Source organism: Nansenia antarctica (assembly GCF_963989245.1).
Source record: "Nansenia antarctica genome assembly, chromosome: 19".
NCBI classification, from domain to species: domain Eukaryota; kingdom Metazoa; phylum Chordata; class Actinopteri; order Argentiniformes; family Microstomatidae; genus Nansenia; species Nansenia antarctica.
The window spans coordinates 25,028,999-25,056,498 of NC_137692.1; the positions used below are offsets into that span (position 1 = coordinate 25,028,999).

Genomic DNA, 27,500 nt, shown 5'->3' on the forward strand with positions numbered 1-27,500 from the left:
CTCTGTCTCTGTCTCTCTCTGTCTCTCTGTCTCTCTCTCCCTCTCTCCCCCCCCCTCTCTCTCTGTCTCTCTCTCTCTCTCTCTCTGTCTCTCTCTCTGTCTCTGTCTCTCTCTGTCTCTCTGTCTCTCTCTCTGTCTCTCTGTCTCTCTGTCTCTCTCTCTCTGTCTCTCTGTCTCTCTCTCTCTCTCTCTCCATCCTCCTGCCAGGTGGGAGAGACCCATGAGAAGACGAAGGAGAGCTCGGAGTACCTGAAGTACCTCACACAGCAGGCCGTGGCGCTGCAGAGAACCATGAACGAGATCTACAAGAACGGCTCCAACGCCAGCATCATGCCCCTCAAGGTTGGTACCTCGGGCACTGGGTTCTATGTTGGTTTCATGGGGCCATTTTGTCAATGCGTGACGTTAGAATTATAAGGTTCCATCTCCATTTTTGGTAAAAAATGTTGACATTTTCTAGTTAGTAATTAATAAAATGCAAAGGTTCCATCTCACAAAACATAATGGAATGTAAAAACTTTGACGCTCAATATCTCTGAACTGCCCTAAACGGAGATAGAACCTTATCATTCTAAACGGAGATAGAACCTTATCATTCTAAACGGAGATAGAACCTTATCATTCTAAACGGAGATAGAACCTTATCATTCTAAACGGAGATAGAACCGTATCATTCTAAACTCACGGATGGTGAATACACATTTAGCATCAAGAGAGAACCTTATACGGACGGAGCCAATGGACAACGGCGATAACGAGGTCAGTTTGCCTGTTTTATAGGTTTTGGCAGTTTTCTTTTTACAGACCAAAAAGTCTGTAGCCAATTAGAACCACGGTTGAGTATTGAGTTGTGTTGTTCAGTTGCTAGGTTGTTTCAAAGGTCGCGCTCGAATTAAATTAAATTAAATTCAACTTTATTCACCATGTGCATTGCACTAGGAAGGAACATGATTTGGTATTCTACCATACTAAACAAGCTACAGTACATACAACAACAAGACGACAACACAAAAATATACAGTACCAATATGAGTGGATATTATGAATAAATATACTGTACAACTAAGTGCAAGAACATGTAAAGTGCAAGGTGCAATGATCAGCAGTTATTGAGGAGGGCTGTGGCTTTGGGGAAGAAACTGTTCAAGTGGCGTGATGTTTTTGTCCTGGTGGCCCTGTCGCGCTGTCCAGAAGGGAGACAGGTTTTGGCCGGTTTTTTTACAGACCAAAAAAGTCTGTAGCCAATTAGAACCAAGGTTGAGTATTGAGTTGTGTTGTTCAGTTGCTGATTGGTTGTTTCAAACGTCACGCTCGAATTCCATAAATCGAATAATGATTTCATACTTTTAATCCTTTTTCAGATAGTTTGGTGTGGCCCAGGGCCGTGTCTGTGCACAGTGTTGGTGCTGTGTTCATCTACTGAAGCAGAGTTTTGACGTTTGTGTGATTTTGTGTTTCCCTCCAGTTCACACCTCCCAGCATGGCCAGCGTTCTGGAGCAGCTCAACATCATCAACGGGATCATCTTCATTCCTCTCAGGTAAAAAGGGTTTGAAGCAATGAAATAAATAATATCAAAGGTGTTAATCTTGATTTAACTTTGGATCTTCTTACCTTGAAAATTGCTAAATACATAAGAGTTCAAGGAGCCATTTTGGCAATTGACACCTTTTATTGATTCATTAGAATTAAATGGTAAATATGAAACGGGCCCAGAGTTCACTCCTGGTCTCCCCCTCTGCATGGGGCGGCTGTTTCTCAGGAGGTAGAGCCGCCGTCTAATGATCGCAAGGTTGGCAGATCGGTGGTTCGAGCCCCGGCTGGCCACATGTCGAAGTGTCCTTGGGCAAGACACTGAACCCCAAATTGCTCCCAGTGAGCGGGCCGGCGCCATTGGTGTGTGAATGGGTGAATGAGAGGCCGTTGTAAAGCGCTTTGGAGCAGCAAAAAAGGCGCTATATAAGTGCAGTCCATTTACCCTTCACCTCTGCATCCCTCCCCCTCTGCCCCTCTGCAGCCAGAAGGACCTGGAGAACCTGAAGGCGGAGGTCCAGAGGCGGCAGCAGCTGCAGGAGTCTGGGCGTAGCGAGGAGCTCCTCCTGGAGGACAACAGCCCACTAGAGCTGGAGGACAGAATCCCTATCGATTAATGTCTCCTACCGCCCCTACCCCCCCTACATCCTACCCTCTGCAACGGGGAGGCGGCGATGCAACGGCCATCTGCTTGAGCCTGTGGACCCTAGAAACCGAACCGAGCTGTCTGAATCAACAAGGAAACAAAAACGAGGGGTGGGGATGGGGATGGGTCGGAGCAGTCCAGAGAACATCTATATATACAGTAGGTAGTCTGAGAGAAGCTACACAGAGTCCCAGGAAGGAGTTACCTGTCTGTGCGGTATATGCGTGAGGGGGGGGAAGGGTTGGGAAGGGTTGGAAGAAGTGAATAAAAAAAGAGAATATACAATAAAATGTGATCATGTGCAATCTGAAAGCCCCGACCCCCGAGAGAGAGAGAGAGAGCTCAGCCAATCAGCAGAGAGAATGTCACCCTGATATCTGCTGCTGTGAGAGTGCGTGCGCGTGCGTGTGCGTGTGCGTGTGCGTGTGCGTGTGTGTGCGTGTGTGTGCGTGTGTGTGAGTGATTGAGGTCGGGAAGGGCGACCAATGACATTGTATACCAGAGCCTTATCCACTGTTAGCCCCCCACCCCCCCGCACACCCTCCCTCCCTCCCCCCTGCTTCACTCTGAGCCCAGGACCACACTTTTCACTTTTCACCCCCAAACTCCTGAACGAGTCACTGGCAGACCGGGGATGGCCTGTTTACCACGGTCCCCATGGTGCCTCACATAACAACAACAACAACAACAACAGACCACACCCTGTCCTAAAACTCAGGGGAATTTTTCACGGTGCACTAGGAGAAAAGAACTAGAAAACAGTCACTTGATTAAGAGATTTACTCTCTATTTGGGCTTCAGAATGTAACCTCCCTTCTTGTGCTTTGATCGTTCGATCCTCCCTTCACCAATCAATCACCCGTGTTCTCTCTGAGTGTCCTCTAGTTAGTACTCTATGGTCAGAATATTTCTTTCTTTTTCTACGCTCTTATGCCCTGTGGGTGGCTGCGCTGTCTGTTGGTTTTATTTCAGCAAATAGACACTAACTCATGTGTATGTGTGTGTGCTCGCAAACAATCTGTTAGATTGATTTGGTACCTTTTCTCAGTAGAAGAGGGGGATGATCTTTTCTCAGTAGAAGAGGGGGATGATCTTTTTGTAAAAAGCAAATGGGAGAGGGAAGAAGCCATCTTAGGACTGTCAATTATCCATTAATTTCAGCCTCATGTCTTTTATAGAAAATATATGTGTGGAGAGATGTATAAATCATTTTTTTGTCTATTGCAATTAGACAGGTATATATGATCAATGTTGACGGAAAAGAAAGCAGATTTGAAAAGCGTCCAGCTTTAGGCTTGAGTAGTAGATATCCCTGTATTAGCTGTGTTCAATCTTCTTCTATTTTTCCACTTTGAAAGAATATGTGCATGTGTGTGTGTGTGTGTGTGTGTGTGTGTGTGTGTGTGTGTGTGTGTGTGTTTAGTCAGAGGAGGAATCAGATAAGGCCAGGGGAGTTTGGGAGGCTGCTGTTGCTGCATAGTAGTATAACGATAAGGTTTGAGTAAGCCATGAGTTTCCAAATGTTTTATTTTTATACACATGGTAAAACCAAGGGATGGCTAATGCAACGGATTCTCTTGTAGCGTTATTGGCCAGCGATGTTGTAAATCTGCTAATATGAAGAAAAAAAAGAGATAAAAGAGAAACTTCTCCCCACTGCTAGCAGACACCAGCCACAGACCATTTCATTGTTGCGCTGTTCCGGAACGGTCAACTGTCATGCTTCCATTGTTTGGCGTGTCATTCAACAACAGTACAACTCGGCCACATCGTGATCTGAACAAAGGTTCTTTAGCAGTATTGAGTCGCACTTTCTAGTGCGGTCTGGACGCATACACACAGCGCCACCAAACGTGGGTTGAGAGAGCTGCTTCAATGTAATATACCAAAAAAGACTGATAGAGGTGTGTGTGTGCGTGTGTGTGTTTGTGTGCGCTTGTATACATGCGATGTGTCCATCCTTTTGCAAATGTCTTTCTAAATCGTTGCCGTGTCTATATGTATGTGATTTTGAAGCAATTTTTTCTGCACTTGAGTGAAGAAAAGACTGGTGTTCTTGTTGTATTTTTCTCCTGAGACGTAAAGCCTTGTGAAAACAAAAGGCTATTACCAAGAATGGGTTAAGGGGGGGCGGGGGGGTTAAAAGTTCCTACAGTAATCTATTTGATTATTATCCTCCGGGGGGAAAAAAGATAAAGAGAAAAGACATGTGGGACAATAATAGCTACGGTGTGTGATTTGTGCCTATTTATGCTTATCCGAAATTGGAACCAGGGTGGTATTGGTTTGCAGTTGTCAACTTTAACGCCTCTTGATTTTGATTTTATGGTTTCCTTCCTTTTCCCTAAGGGTTACCAAGTGTTTCCTTTATAAAGTATAGCGCTAAATCCCCCAATCAACCTCTAGCAGCGCTCTACCTGCCTATGAGCTTGTGTAGACATCAGAGAACCACACAGGTGTGGTTTAGGGCAAGTGGAATTCTTCAGAAGGGCCAGAATGAGCTAGCTGGTATTGCTAGCTGGTGTTGCTAGCTGGTATTGCTTACACCTATCCAATCTTCTCAGATCTGCAGGCGTTGTGTTTCCTAATCTGGATCAGAATTATCCAGGTCATTTTTTTGCTGTCAGTCAATCTGATTGCAGATCTGATTCTGGACAGCAAAAGTCGTTCTGATCCAGATTAAAAGTTTTGAAGTACTGAGCCCAGAGGAGTATAGGGGGTAGAGGGGGTACGCTGAGGACTGATTTGGGCTGTAAGGGTGTCTATCTCCATTTTCTCTTCTCAGATGCAATTTCCTCCTTCATGAATGTCAGTCATCTTGCAATACCATTAGTGACCATGGGATGGGGCACTAGATGCAGACAAGACTCATTTATGACAAAGGCCTTTTATAAAGTGAAGAAAATATTTTTGTCCTACAAAAAAGGGGCTTTAAACAACTGTATCTTAATGTAAGTGTGTCACATGTTTCATATGCTTTCATTAACTTGACTTTTAGGAAATAATAACATAAAGAAAGGTATTTGAAAGTATTGATGATGTGAACCCTAAAGTGTCGACTGTTTGGGACATGTAGAATAAACTCATTGAGAGTGATCAACTCTGTAGAAAAAATAATGTTTTCATGGATCACATAATCATGGCTGCTTCATATTAAATTGCAACGGCAGTATTTTGTAACTGTTATTCTGTTTTTTTATTGTGTAGCACTCTATACCTTCCCTTATACCTTCAGTAATTGCATGAGAAACAGATTTGACGTGCTTTAGATGTGTTTACCAATGTCTGGTTCAGATTCAGTAGGGTGTGAGGAGGACGCAATAACAAACCTCTGGTTTTTATTTTACAAAGCAGAAGACCACGTTTCATTTTGCTGTTATCATTTTCCCAATATCGCAATTTCATAAGGCTTAATCTTAATTTCTTCTTGTTTGGTACGAAAATCAATCCCCCTTGAATGTCTCCAAATGTACAAGTCTCCTTTGGCAAAACAAAACAAAGAACCTGAGTGTTACCCCAATTGAAATGATTGAATCATGTTCAAACCTTGACATGTGATTGAGAAAACTGGCACTTGAATTTTCACAGCTTCTTAAATCACACAACGTCCCCCCCCAACACACGCACATACACACCTACTGTACACCCACACCCCTGACAGTCCTCTCCTGCCTAATATAATGACTAGTGGTATTCTGGGGGGGGGGGTACTCCCTGGGGGGGGGGGTACTCCCTATCACCTTAGGAGGTTCCACTAACGTCTAACGCACACTGATCAGCTGTATTGTCTCTGTGTGATGCTCAGAATGAGGCTCGTCTGTCTGAGGGGTCTTTGTGTGTTTTCTTTTCTTGAACTGACCAGATTTCCTCTGCACATACAGTACGGTGTTTAAGAGTCTGCTTCCCTCGCTGTGTGTGTGTGGTACCTGTTTGTTGCTCTTTACAAAATAACAATCTAATTATTTTTGGTCTGAGTATGCTTTTGTATTAAAATGAATAAAGAAAACTAGCAAATAACATTTTAGTTTGGATTTTTAATAACTCATCCACATGATACTTGGGTAGTAGGGTCGTTGTTGTATTTGTCATTGCTAGCTTTGATTATTAAATGTGTGAAATGATGACAAAATTGTTTTGGGTGTGAGTGCAATTGATGCCGCATGTTTCAAATTCAAACAACGCCAACAGTTGTTTCATTTGGAAAATGCATTTTAAAAATACGGCATCATTTTAAACTCGTGCTTTCACCGACAACAACGTTGATTGAGAATTGAATGAGAATGCTGCATATTATTCATACATTTCACACATTTCATAGAAGAACCACAGAACGTGATGTCGTCATAACAACAGAGATACATACATACATACCTTTAATTCTGAATGTGCACAGGTGGTTGTGGACGCATGTCACATGAATGGAGCACCTCTGTCAAAATTAACAATAAATATATAGACACATAAATGAATGTATGAACAAATAAATGAAAGAATGAATGTGGAAAACAAAGAATGAATATAGAAAAGAAAGAATGAATGTGGAAAAGAATAAATAATATAGAAATGTATTTCGTTATACTGTGTGTATTCATTCATTTATTTGTTCATACATTCATTTATGTATCTATATATTTATTGTTAATTTTGACAGACTTGGTCCTCCATACACATGAATCCCCACCTATGATAAAGGCTGAATATTGCTTTTATTGAGAGCTTTTGAGTTTTGGGAGGTTATAAATGAAGAGCTGTCATCGAGGGCGCGCGCGTAGCTGTCATCCTGCGCGAACGCTCTAACGCTCGTGCTCGTGCGCGCGGCCGTTCGAACGCAGAAGGCGAATGCGGCTCGAGAGACAAGACGGCTGGTTACTACTTCATCTCCAGATCAGACAGAAGTCTCTTTATTTTGATCAAAAACTCCCCCCTAATTCACTTGTATGACTGTCCCACCTGGCTAAGGACCTTCCCGGGACACCATAGGGTAAGTTACGGTGGTTTTTATGGCCAGATAGTTGGTTAGAATCGAAGAATTCTCGGTGGGGGAAAATGTTGTGGCTGAAAAAACTGTTTTTTTTTGGCGACTCCTTTTCGCTCTGTCTCAAAATGGCGGACAGGCCGCGCGCAGCAGAACTGTCCATCTCATCTCTGTGCAAAACAACCAGCTCGCTTGTGCAACAGAACAAGAGATAGAAAGACATCCAGTAGGCCTATTAATCACGGTTTATTCTGTACTAATCGTCTCGTATGCATCTAGTTTACATATAGCTCCTTCTCAACAAGCAGGTTGCTAGTAATTCAATTAGAAACTGATATGAACTATAAAAGCATTTCCATATGCCTGCAATGCAGTGTTTTGTTTTGAATGCTGTATAATGTTCTACCAGAAGTTCCTGCTCTCTCTCTATATATATATGTGAAGATGTTATAGCCAGCTACGATTTATCATAGTAGCTATGCTGTTCGTTATTTTGATGATAAATAAAATCGTAGCTGGCTAGTCACATTGGACAGACAAAATGAAAACCAAAACAGCTAAATAAACAGCAAATGCTACATAAAACTGTTGTTTATTCTGTACTAATCGTCTCGGATGTATCTAGTTACATTAGCTCTCTTTCTCAACAAGCAGGTTGAGGTTTGCTAACTAATTCAATTATAAATGTTATGTTTTTAACTTTCTTGCTGCATAGCAGGTTACAGGTAGCTAGCTACATGCAACATTTGATTTCCATGCGTTTTTGATGGTAGTTGACTTGATAGACTGTTGGATTGAATTGGCATGCTAGCTAAGCTAAGCTAACTGTCTTTTCTCTCTTGCATGGGTCAACTCTGTGCTGTCTCTGGCTGGTCAACCTTGCACGTTTATGCTGCCTCGCCATGATCAAATGTGGGTTATAGCTACGTCTAACTAGCTACAGAATATAGGCTAATGTCTGCTCACATTGAGTGCTTGCCTTGTCTTATTTCATAATGTTAAACTGAGTGATTTGTGAGAATAGTGTCATATTTAGTTAGCAACCTATGGAAAAGGGCGTAGTCGGCTTGCAAACTATAGCCTATGACGTTAATGAATGTGCAAAATACTATGTGCAATATGACAACCCTCGGGTACATAAGGTTCAGAGATAGGAAATGTTAGAATAGGTATAGCATAGCATAGAGTACAGCACAGTGTTTTATTTGTATAGTATAGTATAGTGGATAGTGTACATAGCCTTTATTTATGTAAACCAGCTCTTTTCCCTTCTTGTTTTTAGTATTTTTTTCCTAGCACCAGGGGAGCCCCCCCTCCCAAATGTCGTTGTTTGGTACCTGTACTATATCAATGACAATAAAGACCATTCATCATTGCTGCATAGCAGGTTACAGGTAGCTGAGGTTGGTTAACCGTGCAAACGTTTGATTTCCATGCGTTGTTGATGGTTAGTTGACTTGATACACTGTTGGATTGAATTGGCATGCTAGCTGAGCTAAGCTAACTGTCTCTGTTCTCTTGCATGGGTCAAATAAATAAAGTATATGACAGCACTGCCTGACTGTGTGCAATGGTGTTACGGCAACGTTAGAGCACCTTGCTCTTCACATGCGACCTTGAGCCGATCATGATGTTGTCATTTATTAGATGATGCCTGCCATGCTTAGCTAAGTTATACATTTGTTAAAAACGTAGCTACCCATTGATAGCTAAAGAAGTGTTACTGGCACACTAGAGTTGGGTTGACATATATTTTTCCTACCAACACGTGACCCCTAGGCTATAATAACACAGGGACAGAAACAGAAAATGTATCAGAAACATAAGATGGATATGTGATCCAAATAAATGCAGTGTGCAAAATATCACAAATAGATGGCAGATGTGATGGATATCATCATTGGTCTCTTGAGGTTTGTGATGCAGGTTTAGGTGTTGTAAACGTTGACGACAAGCCAAGGCATGACTAGAGAGCTTGTCTAAAAGCTACAGTGTCCATCCATCCCTGGAACTTGGAACCCTGGAACCTTGGAACTTGGAACTTGCTTCATAAATGATCTGTGTGTGATTTCAGCTGGTATAGAAATATAAAGGGTGGAGCACATGGGAGAAAAAGGGAAGACCGACTTGCTAAAACCTCTATTTGCATCATACAGTCGTAGCTTGAGCCATCGATCATGCTTTCTCCGATATTTGTTGGTTTATTTTATTTGTGATCGATTTATATTGATATTATTGATGAAGCCTAGTTGGAATGACCGCATGTGTGTGTATGGATGGGGTAGCCTGAGTCTAGGTGGTTAGAAACAGACGCCACCCCTCCCTCCACTGCAGAATGGATCTTTCTGTTCCGGTGAAACGACAAGTCACTCTCCCCTCGTTCACTCTCCCCTCGTTCGCCTTGTTGATCGGACCCCTCTCGTGTTTGCAGCCCGTTGCAGGGCCCGTTGCTATGCAGTCCTCCTAGTCTAATGTCCTAAGTCTAATAAGGTTCAGAGATAGGAAATGTTAGAATCGGTATAGCATAGCATAGAGTACAGCACAGTGTTTTATTTGTATAGTATAGTGGATAGCATAGCCTTTATTTATGTAAACCAGCTCTTTTCCCTTCTTGTTTTTAGTATGTTTTCCTAGCACCAGGGGAGCCCCCCCTCCCAAATTTCGTTGTATGGTACCTGTACTGTATTAATGACAATAATAAAGACCATTCATTCATTCATTCATTCATAATGTCCTCAGTCTAATGTCCTCAGTCTAATGTCCTCAGTCTAATGTCCTCAGTCTAATGTCCTCAGTCTAATGTACCATTACCATCTGATCCTGGCCAGACTACAGCTTGGCCTCGCCTGTAAGGATTCATTCCGCAGCAGCTGATGCAACCGAAACGATGGGATGGGTTTGGTTTTTACAAGTCAGTGGATTCTGAGCCTCAGTGAATATAATTGGTAGCTATATGTTGTACTTCATTGCAAAAATATGTGGTTGTTCGTATTGCATATCTAAACCGGTGGTTCCTCCTAGTATATTGAATAGACACGCATAATAATAATAATAATTTTAATAATAATTTTGCCATTTAGCAGACGCTTTTAATCCAAAGCGACTTACAATTACAGGGACATTCCCCCTGGAGTAACTGAGGGCTAAGTGCCTTACTCAAGGGCACACTAGTAGTGGTGTGGTTTCAGGCGGGATTTGAACTCACAACCTTCCGATCACAAGTCCAACTCACTATCCACTAGACCACCACTACCCCACATAAAGAAAGCATTTGAAGGAACTTGAAGTTACCGGTAGTAATTATAATCCCGGAGAATGTCAGCATGTGTTCTCAAACCCCTCTCTCTATTGTGGTGCCAGTTGGCTTTCATGGTTTTGCTCACATGATGACCTCAATATCAGGCTATGCTTTGGTCTTTGAACTGCCCAACTGAAGTTTGATTATTAGCTTAATTCTTGCAACTTTTAGGCTAATGTTTCCACTGTCTGTTAACCGTTCTTCATTCAGCTTCTGTCCTTCTGACTGAGACTTAAAACCATTGAATATATTTTAATTAACTGCATTTAGTAGCCTGTGTGATTAATATTTAGCGGTGGGGGGGGGAGAAGAGGGTGATGGGGAGTGGCGGGTTGTGTTGTACCTCCTGTAATCCAAAGCACTGGTTGCAAGACAAAGTGCACATGCTTTAGCTCAGAGGATGGTCTTTGATGGCAGATGCCCGTGTTGCCCAACCAGCCCTCCTCCTCTCCTCCAGGCGTCTCCAGAGCAGCAAGTTCACAGTAGGACAGTGGGTGTGACCTTCAGGACGGGTGATTGGCTGGCTCTGCCACACTAATAATGACCTGTCGCCAGCCGCAGCCACGCTCGCTAGCATCTGTTTGGGGGACGGGTCCACCTTCAGATGACGGCTTAGTGGCACTGCTCATTAAAACGGGCTTTAGAAATGGTTGTTGTGCATACTAGACTGGACTAGGGATGCACGATATTATCGGCACCGATATTTATCGGCCCGATATTGAGGAATTAATGTTTATCGGTATCGGTATTTATTATAACATTTAGCCGATATTTAACCGATAATATGAAGCCGGAAATATTTCTGCTTCCGGTTTCCGCGCTCAGGCACGCAGTTTGTATAGACGAGACGCGAGCGAAACACGCCTTCCCCGGTGTGGACATTCTTCACAATTTCTAAGGCAGATATTGCGTTTGCAATTTGCAATACATGTTCAACAAAAGTTTGGAGAGGAGGGCAAAGGTCTACGAGTTACAACACAACGAATCTCATAAGTCACCTTAAGATTCACCATTGCAAGCACGCTGTATGGAAGGAATATCAAGCACTAGGTAGCCTAGCCGCGGTGGTAGCCTAGCCTTCAGAAGGTAGCCTAGCCGCGGTGGTAGCCTAGCCTTCAGAAGGTAGCCTAGCCGCGGTGGTAGCCTAGTCTTCAGAAGGTAGCCTAGCCGCGGTGGTAGCTCCACCAACTCCATTATTTTTTCATTGATTGCTTGAGCCTTTGAGCTGTCTGCTGTCTTCCTGCAGTTTTCAAATGCGTGTTCAATGTGTTGCACCGCGGCTAGGCTACTGCTTCTGAAGGCTAGGCTACCACCGCGGCTAGGCTACTGCTTCTGAAGACTAGGCTAGCAAAGGTTCTATGAGGTAGGAATTGTATTCAGTTTGTATATTAGGGAACACCAATGGAAAACGTGTCTATTATTTAGGTGAGAATGTGAATGTAGGCTATACAAGACAAGTTGTTTACAAGGAAAACATGCACTTTTTGTTTTTCCATGTCAGTGCAATTTATTTTGAATTCTTATGCAAAACGTTTGATGGGCTTTATCACAACCTACCTCATCCTCATGCACTAAAAGTAGCATAGCCCAGCCCATTTCAGTTGCTTTATTAAGCATACTAGTGTAGCCTACTATGTGCCTTGTATCATTCTGTTTATCTGCAGACTAAGCAGCCATTTGGCACTAGTTTCTGTAAAAGTTCTATAAAACTTTTGGTTCTTTAAAAGTCTTTATTTTTGTATTGACTGATGCACAAGGTGCACTTTATTTTTGACACGTTGTTGATCTTATTACTCTTAGGTGAGCCTTTTTTGTTTTCATAAAAGGAGGCCAGATCTTGGCTAAAAAAAGCATTGTGCACTGTATAACAGATTCTGTTTGTTAGAGGAAATAATAAATGATTATTTGAAGACTCAGAAGTGTTCTCTTTGTTGTGTTAACAATAGTGATGTAAGTTAGATTTGGTGAGATCACTATGGAATATTAAATCATCAATCTTTGCTCACTACATAGCCTTTCTTACCTTCGGGTGTGCATGAACTACAGGTTATCAACTGTGAAATGATATCTGAATGGTCTTTATTGTCATTGATATAGTACAGGTACCAAACAACGAAATTTGGGAGGGGGAGCTCCCCTGGTGCTAGGAAAGAAAAAATAAAATAATAATATCGGTATCGGTATCGGTATCGGCCACGAGAAGCGGGTAAATATCGGTATCGGTATCGGTTGGGAAAAATGCATATCGTGCATCCCTAGACTGGACTATTTCCCTGTTTATCCCCTGTTTGTATGTCGGGGTAGCTTATTGTGTTAGTGATCCGATAGGTTATTAGGATATGATTAGCTAACAACTTTCTTTGTGATTCGTGCTGTTTAGAGAGAAACTGGAAACGAGTGTTTTGTTTTGTTTTAATTCCTCCAGCAGTTTGCAGTAGTATTCGTCATTCAGTTCCATTCCAAAGCGATTTGCAGATCCAAAAGCGATTTACAATTACGAATTACATGGACATTTCCCCTGGAGTAACTGAGGACTAAGTGCCTTACTCAAGGGCACACTAGTAGTGGTGGTGTGGTTTCAGGCGGGATTTGAACTCACAACCTTCCGATCACAAGTCCATCTCACTATCCACTAGACCACCACTACCCCAGTTCCATCCAGTAAGGTTGGCTGAACTAAATAAGAAGAAGTTGCCCCTCTAGCCCTATAGCCCCTCTAGGCGATACCTTTTCTACCTTTTCTAGTAACGCTGTAGTTTCTCCAGTAACAGCCTTGTGTGTTTGTGTGTTATTACACAAGTGCAATAAGGACTGTGTTATTCTACTTACAGTGTGATAACACACACTCCTCAACTCCAGGATATATAACCTAGGCCAATGTTTCAATGTTTTGCTTTGGTCAGTGGTTTGGCAGGCCATTGTTTGCTGGTCTCCGCTCTCCACCACTGTTGTTTTCTAGGGCTGTTCGATATGGGCTGTTCGATATGGACTATCATATTGCCATCCTTTTGCTACATAGTGTGATATGATTTGCGATATCATACACCAACCATTTGGTTGAACTCTCCACTTATACATGGTTGAAAAAGCAAAGTGCCAAAACAAAGAACAGGAATAAGAGTACTCACGAAATGAAACAATTCTATGCGTGCATTGCACAGTATGAGTCATTCCCGCTGGGACCATGTATGCACTCGCTGCAATGTAAGTCGCTTTGGTTAAGCATCAGCTAAATAAGATATATTATTATTATATTATCTTGCATTTTTATTTTCATTGAGTGAGTGTCAACGAGAGTCCAATACTGCAGCCTCATGCAATTATGAATATCGCATATATTCGTGTTGCGATATCAATACGTGACGTTAGAATTATAAGGTTCTATCTCAATTTGTCAAAATTGAGTTATTTTACATAATCTGATCCATTAGGTGTTTATTAATGCCTGTGTGGTGTTATTTTTAAAATGTTGACATTTTTGAGTTAGTAATTCATAAAATACAAAGGTTCCATCTCACAGAACATAATGGAATGTAAAAACTTTGACGCTCAATATCTCTGAACTGCCCTAAACGGAGATAGAACCTTATCATTCTAAGCTCACGGTATATTCGTGTTGCGATATGAATAGTTAGGCTATGCGATGTGTTATGATGCCCTACTGTGGGCTGTTCTGTCCCACGCAGAGCGCTCCCTCAGCGCCTATGTACACTATGTACTCTGATCCCCTAATCATGGCGCTGCTATCAGCGGACTGACAGGGGCGATGACAGCCTCGACTCGCACATGCTTTATTGGCCTCGCTTCCCGTCTGCGGGCGCACATTCAGATACACACACGCACACACCACAGAGAGACACACGCACACACACACACACACACACACACACACACACCACAGAGAGGGATGTTCTCCTGTGCACTCTCTGTCTCAAACATTGGGCTGCCTGCCTGCTAGAATATGCATGGAGGTGAGGGCAGAGCCAGAACACAACAGATCAGACTTTCATTCACCACCACTCTCTCCAAGATTCAAGATTCAAGATTGCTTTATTGTCACACATTGACAGAAATTCTCCTTTGACAGGCTTTGTGCAGTTCAAGAATACAGTTTCCACATTAAAAACACACATAGGTCACATACATTAATACTAGGGATGTCCCGATCCGATACTGATATCGGATATCGCCGCGATATTGGACCTGAATGCTGGATCGCGGATCGCACCAGAAAAAAAAAGGCTCTGATCCGCGCTCTCGATCTGGTGTGTCACTCAAGTGACGACAACAGTAGTAGCCAGTGGTCACGTGCATGACCAGGGCTCGATAGTGCGACTGTTTTGGTCGCATTTGCGAGTGAATATATTTCTGTGCGACTTGGAAATACATTCAATCGCACCAGTGCGACTAAGAGACTGCTGAACTACTGTCATGCGCAGTCAAACTTATGTGTATAAGCGATGAGGGAATGAAAACAGTGAACAGAAACGCGTGTCGCAGAAATGCTTCACGCGAGTCCTATATGCGCTTAAAATGCGCATAATGGATACAGCTCTCATAGTTCGTAGCGCTGTGTGCTTTCGGTTTCATTACAAAGAGGTTAACCCTATATGTGCCTGACGTCTAACAACATTCAAATGACTCTAACTTCATATTTTTTCGGATTTCAATGTATGACACATCATTTGAAAGCTTATGATCCGTAGTTCCAATCCACAACACGTCGCATTTGTTGCTTTAATAAAGGCTGGCAGTCTTTAATTTAACTGTTGTTGGTGTGGACTATATACTGGGGAGGTATTTGTTATTATTCAGGAGTCAAAACATTTATACAAATATCGGATCGGTATCGGTATCGCAGATACCCGAAGCCCAGGTATCGGTATCGGTAGTGAAAAAGTGGGATCGGGACATCCCTAATTAATACATTAAAAACAGACAGACATAGCAGTGTTTATAAAATGTAGTGCCTATTTAAAAAGTCCAGTCATTTAAAAATAATAATTTAAAAAAGTGTTATAAGAAAGGGCTTCAACACCTCTGGTGGAATTTACTTCTTGGTCTTAATTTCTTTGAGTATAGATGCTTTAGGAGGACTAGGCTATTTGAAAAGAAGAATAGCACATTTAATTTAGCCATGATGACGCATGTAGGCTACTCCTAAATAGACATATATTTTTTCGTTTTGGTGGAACTGTTTCTGTGTTTTAGGTTTGGCTAGGTGTAGCCTAATGTATGCTGTAGTGTGGTAAAATGGTAAATGGACTGCACTAGGGATGGACGGTTTCCAATTATTGAAACCGAAAAACCGTCAGAGAGTAAAACCGCGGTTTTCCGGTTAACCGAAAAATACAGTAAAAAAACATTTATGTAAAAAAAAAAATTATGTAAAAAAAAAAAGAGCGCCAATTTCAAATAATTGAGCCCTACTGCTACAATACACTCATGTCGAACACCATTAAAACACCGTAAGCACAGTCGCAACACATTTAGGCTACTTAGTTTCACAAATATAAGTGGAAAGGCAGACTTTTGTAAGCTACACCATACATGAAAACACATGAACACTTAACACACCAGCTCCGCTGATCCAGGGTGCACGCCTGCACGGAAGATCATCTCTTGGAACAGCGTCTTCATTGAATGAACTGCTTTCTCAATATCTTGGTTCTTAGACAAAGTTTCAGCTGCTGCTCAATGTATTTAAATATTTGAATACTGCTCAATAATCACTGAAATATTAGACTTAGAATTATGCAGTGAACATACTTAAAGCTTTTCATAAAAACCACATGCCGCGAGACTGACTCGTCCTGAACTGTCGTAAGTCAATCAACAAAGAATGCCCCATCAAAATAAAAGTGCCCATGGTAGAGCTGTCAAAATAGAGCTTTCAAAATAAATGAACTAATACAGATAGAGATAAATACAGAACTACCTTTGCGTCACTAAGTGACCGCGTATCTTCTGAGACATGCGTTCTGTCATCACTTTCAGTAGCGCCTTCACACACAGTGGCGCTGTGCACAAACACTCTTGATCCGTATAGCTCTTGTTTTATTATATTGTGGTTTAGTAAATACTGCACTTGGAGTTACATTCAATGCATGATTTGTGCTATAGAACATAAATAAAGTTTGATTGATTGATTGATATCAAATCAAATCACATTTTATTTCTATAGCGCATTTCTCACAAAAGTGACCCAATGCGCTTTACAGAGAGCAGCGAAAATTATCTTATTAAATGTAAGCGAGTAATTGTAAAAAACCTTTCCTATCTACCAATAACTGAAGGCAACTATCTTTCCCATAGAGTGATTCGTTACCCTTAAATATAATCCCAATTAGATATTAATCCTCAGTTATTCTTCACAACTGACCAAACCTCTCACTCATTGCGCGGCAGATTCAGACTGTATCATTGTTATTTTCACACACGACAAACATGTGACATGTTCCAGTTTTATTCTTATTCTATTTTATTCTTCTAAAAAAAAAAAAAAAAAAAAAAAAACGGTTTCAGACGGTTTTGATAAAAAACCGTTTCTATTTTTATAAACCCCGGTTTTCGGTTTAACCGAAAAACCGTCCATCCCTAGACTGCACTTATATAGCGCCTTTTTTGCTGCGCCAAAGCGCTTTACAACGGCCTCTCATTCACCCGTTCACAGCACACACACATTCACACACCAATGGCGGCATAGTGTGCACAGATAGCTTGATGAGGCACAGTGCAGGTGATGGCCAGATGAGCCAGATGTTCACGCCTCTTTCATTATCAATTAGTGATGATCTGCAAATTACTTCTGCTAGAGTGCCCCGCCCAGCCCAGCAGGGTCAGGTGCAGAAGCCCGTTAGAATAATGAGAAGAATAACCGGCTATGAAGTTAATGATCTATAATAGAGGTCCTCCTGGCTGCTTCTGGTGTTATTCAGGAGGACCATGTGTGTGTTGATGCGTGTTGCATGCATGCATGCATACATGAGTGAGTGTTCTGTCACACACACATGTTGTGTTTTCTCTTCCAAGGAAATCGATGCTGGACTCAAATCAGCCAAGACGCAAACCGGCCAGGGTTCCTTAAAATACCACTCCTCCAGCTCACTGCCCTTGTTTCAATTAATCCATAAGCGCTTGTGGTTTACACCTAGAACCACCGCCCTGCCCGTCATTGTAAATAGAGACTAATGTTTTGTCGTGTGTAGCCAACAGCATGCATGAGCTCATGTGACCCACAGAAGGTAGTTAGGCATTCTGACCTCCAGTGTTCTTATGTATCTAGGCTAGATTCCTTCCTACACTGTATAATGAGTTGACACACTTAGTGTTGTTTTGATGTCAGTCACAGTTGTTTTATGTTGTTGTGTCCCCTGAACGTTACCAGCAGGTCGTGTTTTATGTTAAATGTTTGATTCAGTGGGGAATTATTAATCTAATTTACCTTGTAGAGGCGAAGTCAGGGCTGGGAAATATATGCACTCTATATTCAAAGCTGCTTGAATTGATACCGGAGGTCGATAACATGAGTCAACTGAAGTTGCCGGCAGCAAACCACACATTGTGATTGGGAATGGGCGGGCAGGAATGGGTGGGGGCATTGAGTTGCCAGGGGCAATGATTCTAAATCCTTTTGCCATGTATTCTTTGTGACACAGTTGGTTTGATCTGATAAGTACTAACCTAACCAACTACGGTCTGGTGTGTTGTTGGCTATGTTTTTTACGAAGCCTTTTGTTTCCGTAGCATTCCGCTAGACCAGTTACTGATTCTTTTGTTCTTGGGGGCTCTGTTGGATTCAGAGATGCATTGACTGAAATGCAATACCCCATACTGCTGTCGGGATTAAGATGTTGTTCTTTAAATACAAAGGTCTCTCTCTTAGCTCTTTCTTTTCAGTTTGGCTAGGTCCGGGCGCCTGTTGATTCGAGGCGACCTCTGTATTTTTACAGGGATGTGTGTGTTCTGATGGGTCACTTTGACCCATGTAAATATGAATCTAGCAGTGGCTCTTTTCGTTGCTGGTTTATAAGATGGTATCTTGCTGGTACGGTGTATTCAGACTAGTGGCAATCAAAGTGTCTAAATCAAGTTATTGTGATTTTAGTCAGTAGCTTACAGACAGCAAGAACTTGGCTTCGCAAAAGGTCCATGTTTGTATAACATCTGCGGATACGTGATATTCTCCAGATGTTTTCAAACACGGTTTTCCTGTTTTAGTTACACGGTCTCGTGTTCTGACCCAAATCCCGTATGGATTTGTTTCTTCAAAAACTATGGTTCTTGAAAAGATTTAGGCCTAGTCTTCCAAATTCTTGGTTATGAAACACAGACACACGCACGCACACACACACACACACACACACCTCTCTCTTTGGGCATCTCTCATTATGATTTTTGCATGGCCCAACTGCTGTTTCGCTGTGCAATACTAAGCATTTTCTTTTTTTTATTATTCAATTGAAAACGTTGCCTTCATAACTGGCAGCACGGCTTGTACTGATGGCTGCCAGTCCTTAGGGTCCTCTGTGCCAACGCCGGATCACTGGCTTCTCTATTGTGCAGCGCTGCCTGCTGTGTACTGCTGCTACACAAAGACATGAAAAGACACAGCCTGTTATCACCTTTCAACAATCTGTAGATTTATGGATCCATCAAGCAAGCGAGGCTTCCGCCCTATCACCTCTTAGATCAGGGTGTGACCACGTCTTCTGCTGAGCCAATCACCAGACAAACAATTCTCTTACTGTTGATGTACTGTCGGCCCAGGCGTCAGAGATGTGCTTGGTGTTTTAATGTTTCAACACTTAAGTGGAGACACACAGAGAAGCCAGCTGCTCGTGTGTCTCTCGAGTATAATGTTAGAATTATAAGGTTCTATCTCCATTTTTGTTAAAATTTAGTTTTTTTTACATAATCTGATCCATTAGGTGTTTATTAATGCCTGTGTGGTGTTATTTTTTTAAATGTTGACATTTTTGAGCTAGTAATTCATAAAATACAAAGGTTCCATCTCACAGAACATAATGGAATGTAAAAACTTTGACGCTAAATATCTCTGAACTACCCTAAACGGAGATAGAACCTTATGATTCTAAGGTCACGAATCACCTTGATGGCGACATTACTCATTACACAAACAATTCTCTTACTGTTGATGTACTGTAGGCCCAGGCGTCAGAGATTTGCTTGGCGTTTAATGTTTCAACACTTAAGTGGATACACACAGAGAAGCCAGCTGCCAACTACGTACAGAGCAAATTCATATTGAATATGGGAAGTAAGTGAAGACAAGACTCATCACATTACAATCATTCATCAGACAGACACTCTTATCTAGAGCATCTTACCACTGTCGGGGTGTGTGCTGCATACACCTTGCGCCCAGTGAATGGAGCTATCCATCCATCCATCCATCCATCCATCCGCACTGTTCCAAAACAGGGTTAAGCCTTTGGGTTAAGCTCATCTCTTGCTCTGCTAATACATGGTAGTGGAGCTGATCGCTGTTAACAACACAATATAATATTACATTTTTTATTATTTTACTCTCCTTGTAGTTACCTGATTACAATGGAATAGCATGTTATTATTACAAGGTAACATGTATTTGTAGAGTAGTCTAGTTATTACACACTGGGGCGGCTTGACTCTGGGCCCCTTAGGGACGTACTGATAACGTACTCGTACCCGATAGTGCTCATGTACTTGTACTCATAAAACTACTCCGATACATCCGCTCCTGATACCACTTTATGGCAACGTAACGTAACCTCTTGTAGCAGTAGGCCGAGGAGCAATGTCAGCAGTTTGGGGATATTTTAGGATAAGTGATAACGACGACAAAAGTAGAGACTGCACAAACTATGCTCTGCTAAGTTCTGTATATGTGACGCGGTCTGGTGAAGGAGCTAACAAGTCCGGAATCGTCAAGTCACGAAAATGACCAAAACTTTTGGAAAAAATTTGTTTTCTGTTTTTTTTTAATATTACGAAAGTTTAAGTGTTGAAGAATCTGCTCAATATAACAAACAACAGTTTTAGGATCACTAAATACTTATAATTTGTCAGCAAATTCAGCTTGTTTTTGATTCGCTGTATCGTCTGCCTTCCTGCTTTGTACTCGTGTGAGTGTAAGTGATACACGGCTTGTGAACAAACTTGGAGGTGACATCACTGTTCAGGTCAGGTGGTGCCTAGGTTCTTCCTCGCCTGTCCTGTCTAATCAGACCTGTGCCGACGAGGAGAGGAGGTGAGGAGACGACACGAGGAAGCCAGCGTTGAGTACAATGTGGGTTAGAAGACAGCCTGGAGACAAGACAGCAGGCCGAGCTGGCATGGAGGTGACGTCACTGTGTAAAGGTCAGGTGGTTCCTGGTGTGGTGAGGTCATCATAGCACTCCAGGCTATGCCTCGTCATTCTCTTTCTAGTTTCTGCTGATAACCAGCTGATAATCTGCTCCATCAAAGTGTTAAGTGAGTCACTGATTATAAGAAAGACAGAACCGCACTTTCGGTTAATTATTGTCATGTATCTTTAAAACATTTTATTTTAAAAAATATATTGTCTGGAATTATTTTTGTACAACGAAGGATCCATTTTGAATGTAGGGTTTTGGTCTGGGAGAGGTTTCATTGGTCGGTGAGAGGATCTCCTAGCTATTTAAGGATCTAGCTGTTTAAGGATCTCCTAGCTGTTTAAGGATCTAGCTGTTTAAGGATCTAGCTGTTTAAGGATCTAGCTGTGAAATGATCTCCTAGCTGTTTAAGGATCTAGCTGTGAAATGATCTCCTAGCGTAACTTCTGCCCTAGATCAGGTTCTAGCAGCTGGAGTGAGAGCTGGAATGTCCCTTTAGTATCGCCTGCATATTCTGTATGTTTTCAAGACTGACAAAAGGAATGCCGTGAATGTTCCTCTGGTGCATCTTGCACAATGTTTACACAATGTCTTCAGTCTCAATAGGAGTGCCTTTGGATTTTACAGACTGTCCTGGGATGTTATATTGAGGCAGGATGCTTTTGACCGATGGCTTCGTACTCCTAATTGCCCTTATCTGTGGGAAATAGAATGCAGACTTCTCTCTCTCTCTCTCTCTCTGTCTCTCTCTCTCTCTCTCTCTCTCTGTCTCTCTCTCTCTCTGTCTCTGTCTCTCTCTCTTTCTCTCTCTCTCTCTCTCTCTCTCTCTCTCTCTCTCTTTTTCTCTCTCATCTTGTCTCGTCTCTCAAGGTCCAGTACGTCACTTTTTACGCTTTCTAAAGAGGTTCCTAATAGTTTTTAATAGGTAGGGATCATCAGGGAAGGAGATCCCTTCAAATATATTTATTTAACGAAGGCTGTTTTGGTCCAGAAAGTTTTTAGTTTTCTAAAATGGAGTGACTTGGGGCGACACTTGACTATTTATTATTAGGGGGAGGATGTTGTTGTTTCGAACTTGGAACTTCGAATTTCACCAGAGGTGGCAGACTTCCAACAAACTTACTCTACCCTGCTCCTTTAAAACTGCTCCTTTAAAGAAGCTGGCCTCTCCGGGTCCGGTAGTGACTGGGTTGATCTGTAGCTTTGTTTGTTTACTGGTCTGGCTGAGGTTTAGTGTCCAGCTCCCAGTAGACTTAAGAGGCTTACCATCATCGCTCACAACAAGAGCCATCTTTTGTACGCTGCCCCTTTAAGAATGTAGGCCACGGTGGCATGCGTGTTTTGATTCCATCCCTCATTCCATTCCTTCCTTGCATTACAATGAGCCTGTCCCCCGGTTTGTGCCTCCACCGGCGTTCCCTGGTGTACTGTCGGCTATTCCTGTGAGATGCTTAGTCTAGACTCAGACTACGTACAGTCCATCCAAATGGAATAATAATCCAGCCAATATATCACAGTTTTTGTTAGATTTTTCACAAGAATATTGGGTTAATGGCCCATGAAACAGGAATTGATCTCTGGAGAGATCTTCTTCGTATTTTCTCATCTATCGATCAAACAATGACCTATTATAATTAGCCTAGATTTATTAACGTACACAATCTCTTAATATATATAATAGGCCCATATGCCATTTCACTGAGGCTTGTATCCAAAGCGACTTACATTGACAGTGCGTACATGTATGGTCCCAGAGGGATTCGTCAAAATTGTCAAAATTGAGTTTTTTACATAATCTGATCCATTAGGTGTTTATTAATGCCTGTGTGGTGAAATTTAGAATTTTTTGAGTTAGTAATTAATAAAATACAAAGGTTCCATCTCACAAAACATAATGGAATGTAAAAACTTTGAGGCTCAATATCTCTGAACTGCCCTAAACGGAGATAGAACCTTATCATTCTAAACGGAGATAGAACCTTATCATTCTAAACGGAGATAGAACCTTAGAATTCTAAACGGAGATAGAACCTTATCATTCTAAACGGAGATAGAACCTTAGAATTCTAAACGGAGATAGAACCTTCTCATTCTAAACGGAGATAGAACCTTATCATTCTAAACGGAGATAGAACCTTATCATTCTAAACAGAGATAGAACCTTATCATTCTAAACAGAGATAGAACCATATCATTCTAAACAGAGATAGAACCTTATCATTCTAAACGGAGATAGAACCTTATCATTCTAAACGGAGATAGAACCGTAGAATTCTAAACGGAGATAGAACCTTATCATTCTAAACGGAGATAGAACCGTAGAATTCTAAGCTCATGGTTTGGCGGAGGAGCAGGGTAGTTCTTCTCCTGCTCCTGTTGCTGCTGCTGCTCTCTTCCGTTCTGTTGGTCAGAGAGGAAGCAGATTCGTCTTCTGGTGGCTGCTGGAATCTGGGTCATCCTTCTCTTCCACCTACATGTGTTTGGAAGTCCCTACACGAAGGGAAGCATGGCCCCAGAGAACAGGTAGCATGACAGCCCTGACAGGGGTTGAGTTAGGGGGTTGGGGTTGGGGAGAGACAGCGCGAGAAAGGGGTCGGGGGGGGGGGGGGGGGGGGTTACTGTGAGAGGTTAACCGATGAAAACACCTGAAGTTGATCCCTGCTGGATGTGATTTACCTGCCCTCTTGAGATGGTGGCAGCGGTGGGCTCCACTGTGCCCCTGCTACTGTCTCTGTCACTCTCCGTTTCTCAATGAGAGACCTACCGTGATCTCTCTATCTGTGTGTGTTTGGATGTGTCTCATGAGCTCGGCTTGGACACTGATGCCCTTTTACACTGTCAAATGAATTCTCATCGCTCTCTCTCGCCCCCCCCCCCCCATTCTCTCTCTCTTGTCACCCCTCCACCTCCCTCTGCCTTTTCTTGTGTTTTGTCATCATGTCATCATGCCTAATACTGACTCTCCTCTCTCTCTCCTCTCTCTCTCTCTCTCTCTCTCTCTCTCTCTCTCTCTCTCTCTCTCTCTCTCTCTCCCTCTCTCTCTCTCCCTCTCCCTCTCTCTCTCTCTCTTCCCCCCCCCCCTCTCTCTCTCTCTCTCTCTCTCTCTCTCTCTCTCTCTCTCTCTCTCTCTCTCTCTCTCTCTCTCTCTCCATACAGATGCAGTGTAGCCCTGGTTGGTGACTGTCTGCAGGCTATCCACACATCTCGTTCCTGACGACTGTTGAACTTTTCGGGGGGCCGAGTCCTGCGTGTGCGTGGGAGCATCCCCCTGTCAGCAGCAGTCTGAGCGTCAGAGCCTCCTACGCCATCTGAGTGTGTTCTGGTCGTGCCTGAGGCCTTCGGATTGGACATCTCTACTCCTCTCTGAGGACCGGGGAGACCGCCACTGCTGCACGCCACTGCTGCTGCACGCCACTGCCCTCTACCTGACCCCTGACCCTGCCCTGACCGCCCTGCCGCCATGGTGCTGTCACAACGGCAACGAGACGAACTGTAAGTTAACCCTTTTAACCTTTGTGTTCTTGAGTCAAGTCCCATGTTCCATGTTCCAGAGCTCAAGTCACAAGTTAAGTCACACATTTTGGGTTTCGAGTTCTCAAGTCGAGGGTTCAAAGTCAAAAGTATTGTTTACTAATTTCGATGCAATAAAAAAAAAAAGATAGTTTATATTGTAGTTTTCCTTACATTAGGCCAACATTACTTCACATACATGTCTGTTCAATTGATGAATATTACTAATAGAAAAGGCCATCCAAATGATCCTGCTAGCGGTGACTGTATAGCTACTGTACCGTTTGACTGACATGTGAAAACCCCAATTAGAATTGAGTGTTGTTTTTTCCCCCCTGGCCATTAGATGCGTGTTGAGAGCGATGGTGCAAGCCTATGCTTCAGAGGTCTTTGATTGGCTGAGAATAAACATTTGCTGAAGCTGTTGCTCAGAGCGCAGATGTCCAAGCGGCAAGCGTTGACAGTGCTCTATTCCCCCCATGCCGTACCACAACACGTGACGTTAGAATTATAAGGTTCTATCTCCGTTTTTGTCAAAATTGAGTTTTTTACATAATCTGATCCATTAGGTGTTTATTAATGCCTGTGTGGTGTTATTTTTAAAATGTTGACATTTTTGAGTTAGTAATTCATAAAATACAAAGGTTCCATCTCACAAAACATAATGGAATGTAAAAACTTTGACGCTCAATATCTCTGAACTGCCCTAAACGGAGATAGAACCTTATCATTCTAAACGGAGATAGAACCTTATCATTCTAAACGGAGATAGAACCTTATCATTCTAAACGGAGATAGAACCTTATCATTCTAAACGGAGATAGAACCTTATCATTCTAAACGGAGATAGAACCTTATCATTCTAAACGGAGATAGAACCTTATCATTCTAAACGGAGATAGAACCTTATCATTCTAAACGGAGATAGAACATTATCATTCTAAACGGAGATAGAACCTTCTCATTCTAAACGGAGATAGAACCTTATCATTCTAAACGGAGATAGAACCTTATCATTCTAAACGGAGATAGAACCTTATCATTCTAAACGGAGATAGAACCTTATCATTCTAAACAGAGATAGAACCTTATCATTCTAAACGGAGATAGAACCTTATCATTCTAAACGGAGATAGAACCTTATCATTCTAACGTCACGAGTGCTCTATCCCCCCCCATGCCGTACCACAACTGCCGATTTGTGTGCAGGGTATTAGCGTAATGCCTTTTCTCTGTTCTCATAACTGAAGTATTCAGAAGGAGAAATTCATGAGGATTATTACCAGAATAAATTAGAGTTTTCACTGTTAAAGGTGAGGGGGGGGTTGCGTTTTAAGATATTAAGTGATTTCTTGCCGATGATCCATGGCTACCTTGTGTGAATGACGGCACACATAGAAAAATCTATTAATCGTTCATACCACCCACTGATTAATCGACCATGAAAAATTATATGTATACTAGGGATGGACGGTTTTTCGGTTAAACCGAAAACCGGGGTTTATAAAAATAGAAACGGTTTTTTATCAAAACCGTCTGAAACCGTTTTTTTTTTTTTTTTTTTTTTTTTTTTTTTTTAGAAGAATAAAATAGAATAAGAATAAAACTGGAACATGTCACATGTTTGTCGTGTGTGAAAATAACAATGATACAGTCTGAATCTGCCGCGCAATGAGTGAGAGGTTTGGTCAGTTGTGAAGAATAACTGAGGATTAATATCTAATTGGGATTATATTTAAGGGTAACGAATCACTCTATGGGAAAGATAGTTGCCTTCAGTTATTGGTAGATAGGAAAGGTTTTTTACAATTACTCGCTTACATTTAATAAGATCATTTTCGCTGCTCTCTGTAAAGCGCATTGGGTCACTTTTGTGAGAAATGCGCTATAGAAATAAAATGTGATTTGATTTGATATCAATCAATCAATCAAACTATATTTATGTTCTATAGCACAAATCATGCATTGAATGTAACTCCAAGTGCAGTATTTACTAAACCACAATATAATAAAACAAGAGCTATACGGATCAAGAGTGTTTGTGCACAGCGCCACTGTGTGTGAAGGCGCTACTGAAAGTGATGACAGAACGCATGTCTCAGAAGATACGCGGTCACTTAGTGACGCAAAGGTAGTTCTGTATTTATCTCTATCTGTATTAGTACATTTATTTTGAAAGCTCTATTTTGACAGCTCTACCATGGGCACTTTTATTTTGATGGGGCATTCTTTGTTGATTGACTTACGACAGTTCAGGACGAGTCAGTCTCGCGGCATGTGGTTTTTATGAAAAGCTTTAAGTATGTTCACTGCATAATTCTAATTCTAAGTCTAATATTTCAGTGATTATTGAGCAGTATTCAAATATTTAAATACATTGAGCAGCAGCTGAAACTTTGTCTAAGAACCAAGATATTGAGAAAGCAGTTCATTCAATGAAGACGCTGTTCCAAGAGATGATCTTCCGTGCAGGCGTGCACCCTGGATCAGCGGAGCTGGTGTGTTAAGTGTTCATGTGTTTTCATGTATGGTGTAGCTTACAAAAGTCTGCATTTCCACTTATATTTGTGAAACTAAGTAGCCTAAATGTGTTGTGACTGTGCTTACGGTGTTTTAATGGTGTTCGACATGAGTGTATTGTAGCAGTAGGGCTCAATTATTTGAAATTGGCGCTCTTTTTTTTTTTTTTTTTTTTACTTTTTTTTTTTTTTTTTTTTTACTGTATTTTTCGGTTAACCGGAAAACCGCGGTTTTACTCTCTGACGGTTTTTCGGTTTCAATAATTGGAAACCGTCCATCCCTAATGTATACATGCAGTATGTATGCATGTATGTATGTATGTATGCATCTGTGTGCATGTACATGCATGCAGTTAGTCTAGGTGAACACAACATTGTGTTTGCTAGCCCCCCCCTGCAACCCTCCCATGCCTCGTTAACCATTCGATCCGGAGATACACAAAGATACACAAAGCAACACTGCTGCTCGCTACCATTGTTCTCCCTAGACACGAGTGCAGTGGAGGAAAAAGCTCACTCCTGAGATGTGTATTGATTTCTGAAACCAGCCAAATAGAGGGCGGGGGTGGAGGGGATGGGGTGGAGAGGATGGGGGAGGAGAGGATGGGGGGGAGGAGAGGATGGGGGGGGTGGAGAGGTTGGGGGAACATTTGGGCATTTTT

General features: G+C 42.1%; 2 protein-coding genes across 4 annotated transcripts in view; both read left to right on the forward strand.

The window, feature by feature from the left end:
* Positions 1-6,189, forward strand: part of cluha (clustered mitochondria (cluA/CLU1) homolog a) — a 34,059-nt gene extending 27,870 nt beyond the window's left edge. For all 3 annotated transcript variants that reach the window (XM_080548762.1, XM_080548763.1, XM_080548764.1), the window contains exons 25-27: positions 208-342; positions 1,466-1,539; positions 2,017-6,189. In XM_080548762.1, coding sequence (XP_080404888.1) covers positions 208-342; positions 1,466-1,539; positions 2,017-2,149 — 342 coding nt within the window. In that variant the 3' untranslated portion in view covers positions 2,150-6,189. The remainder of the gene's footprint in view (positions 1-207; positions 343-1,465; positions 1,540-2,016) is intronic.
* Positions 6,190-7,039: 850 nt separating this feature from the next.
* The window catches only part of pafah1b1a (platelet-activating factor acetylhydrolase 1b, regulatory subunit 1a), a 71,117-nt gene continuing 50,656 nt past the window's right edge, over positions 7,040-27,500 (forward strand). The window contains exons 1-2 of the mRNA XM_080549199.1: positions 7,040-7,159; positions 23,966-24,301. Coding sequence (XP_080405325.1) covers positions 24,270-24,301 — 32 coding nt within the window. The 5' untranslated portion in view covers positions 7,040-7,159; positions 23,966-24,269. The remainder of the gene's footprint in view (positions 7,160-23,965; positions 24,302-27,500) is intronic.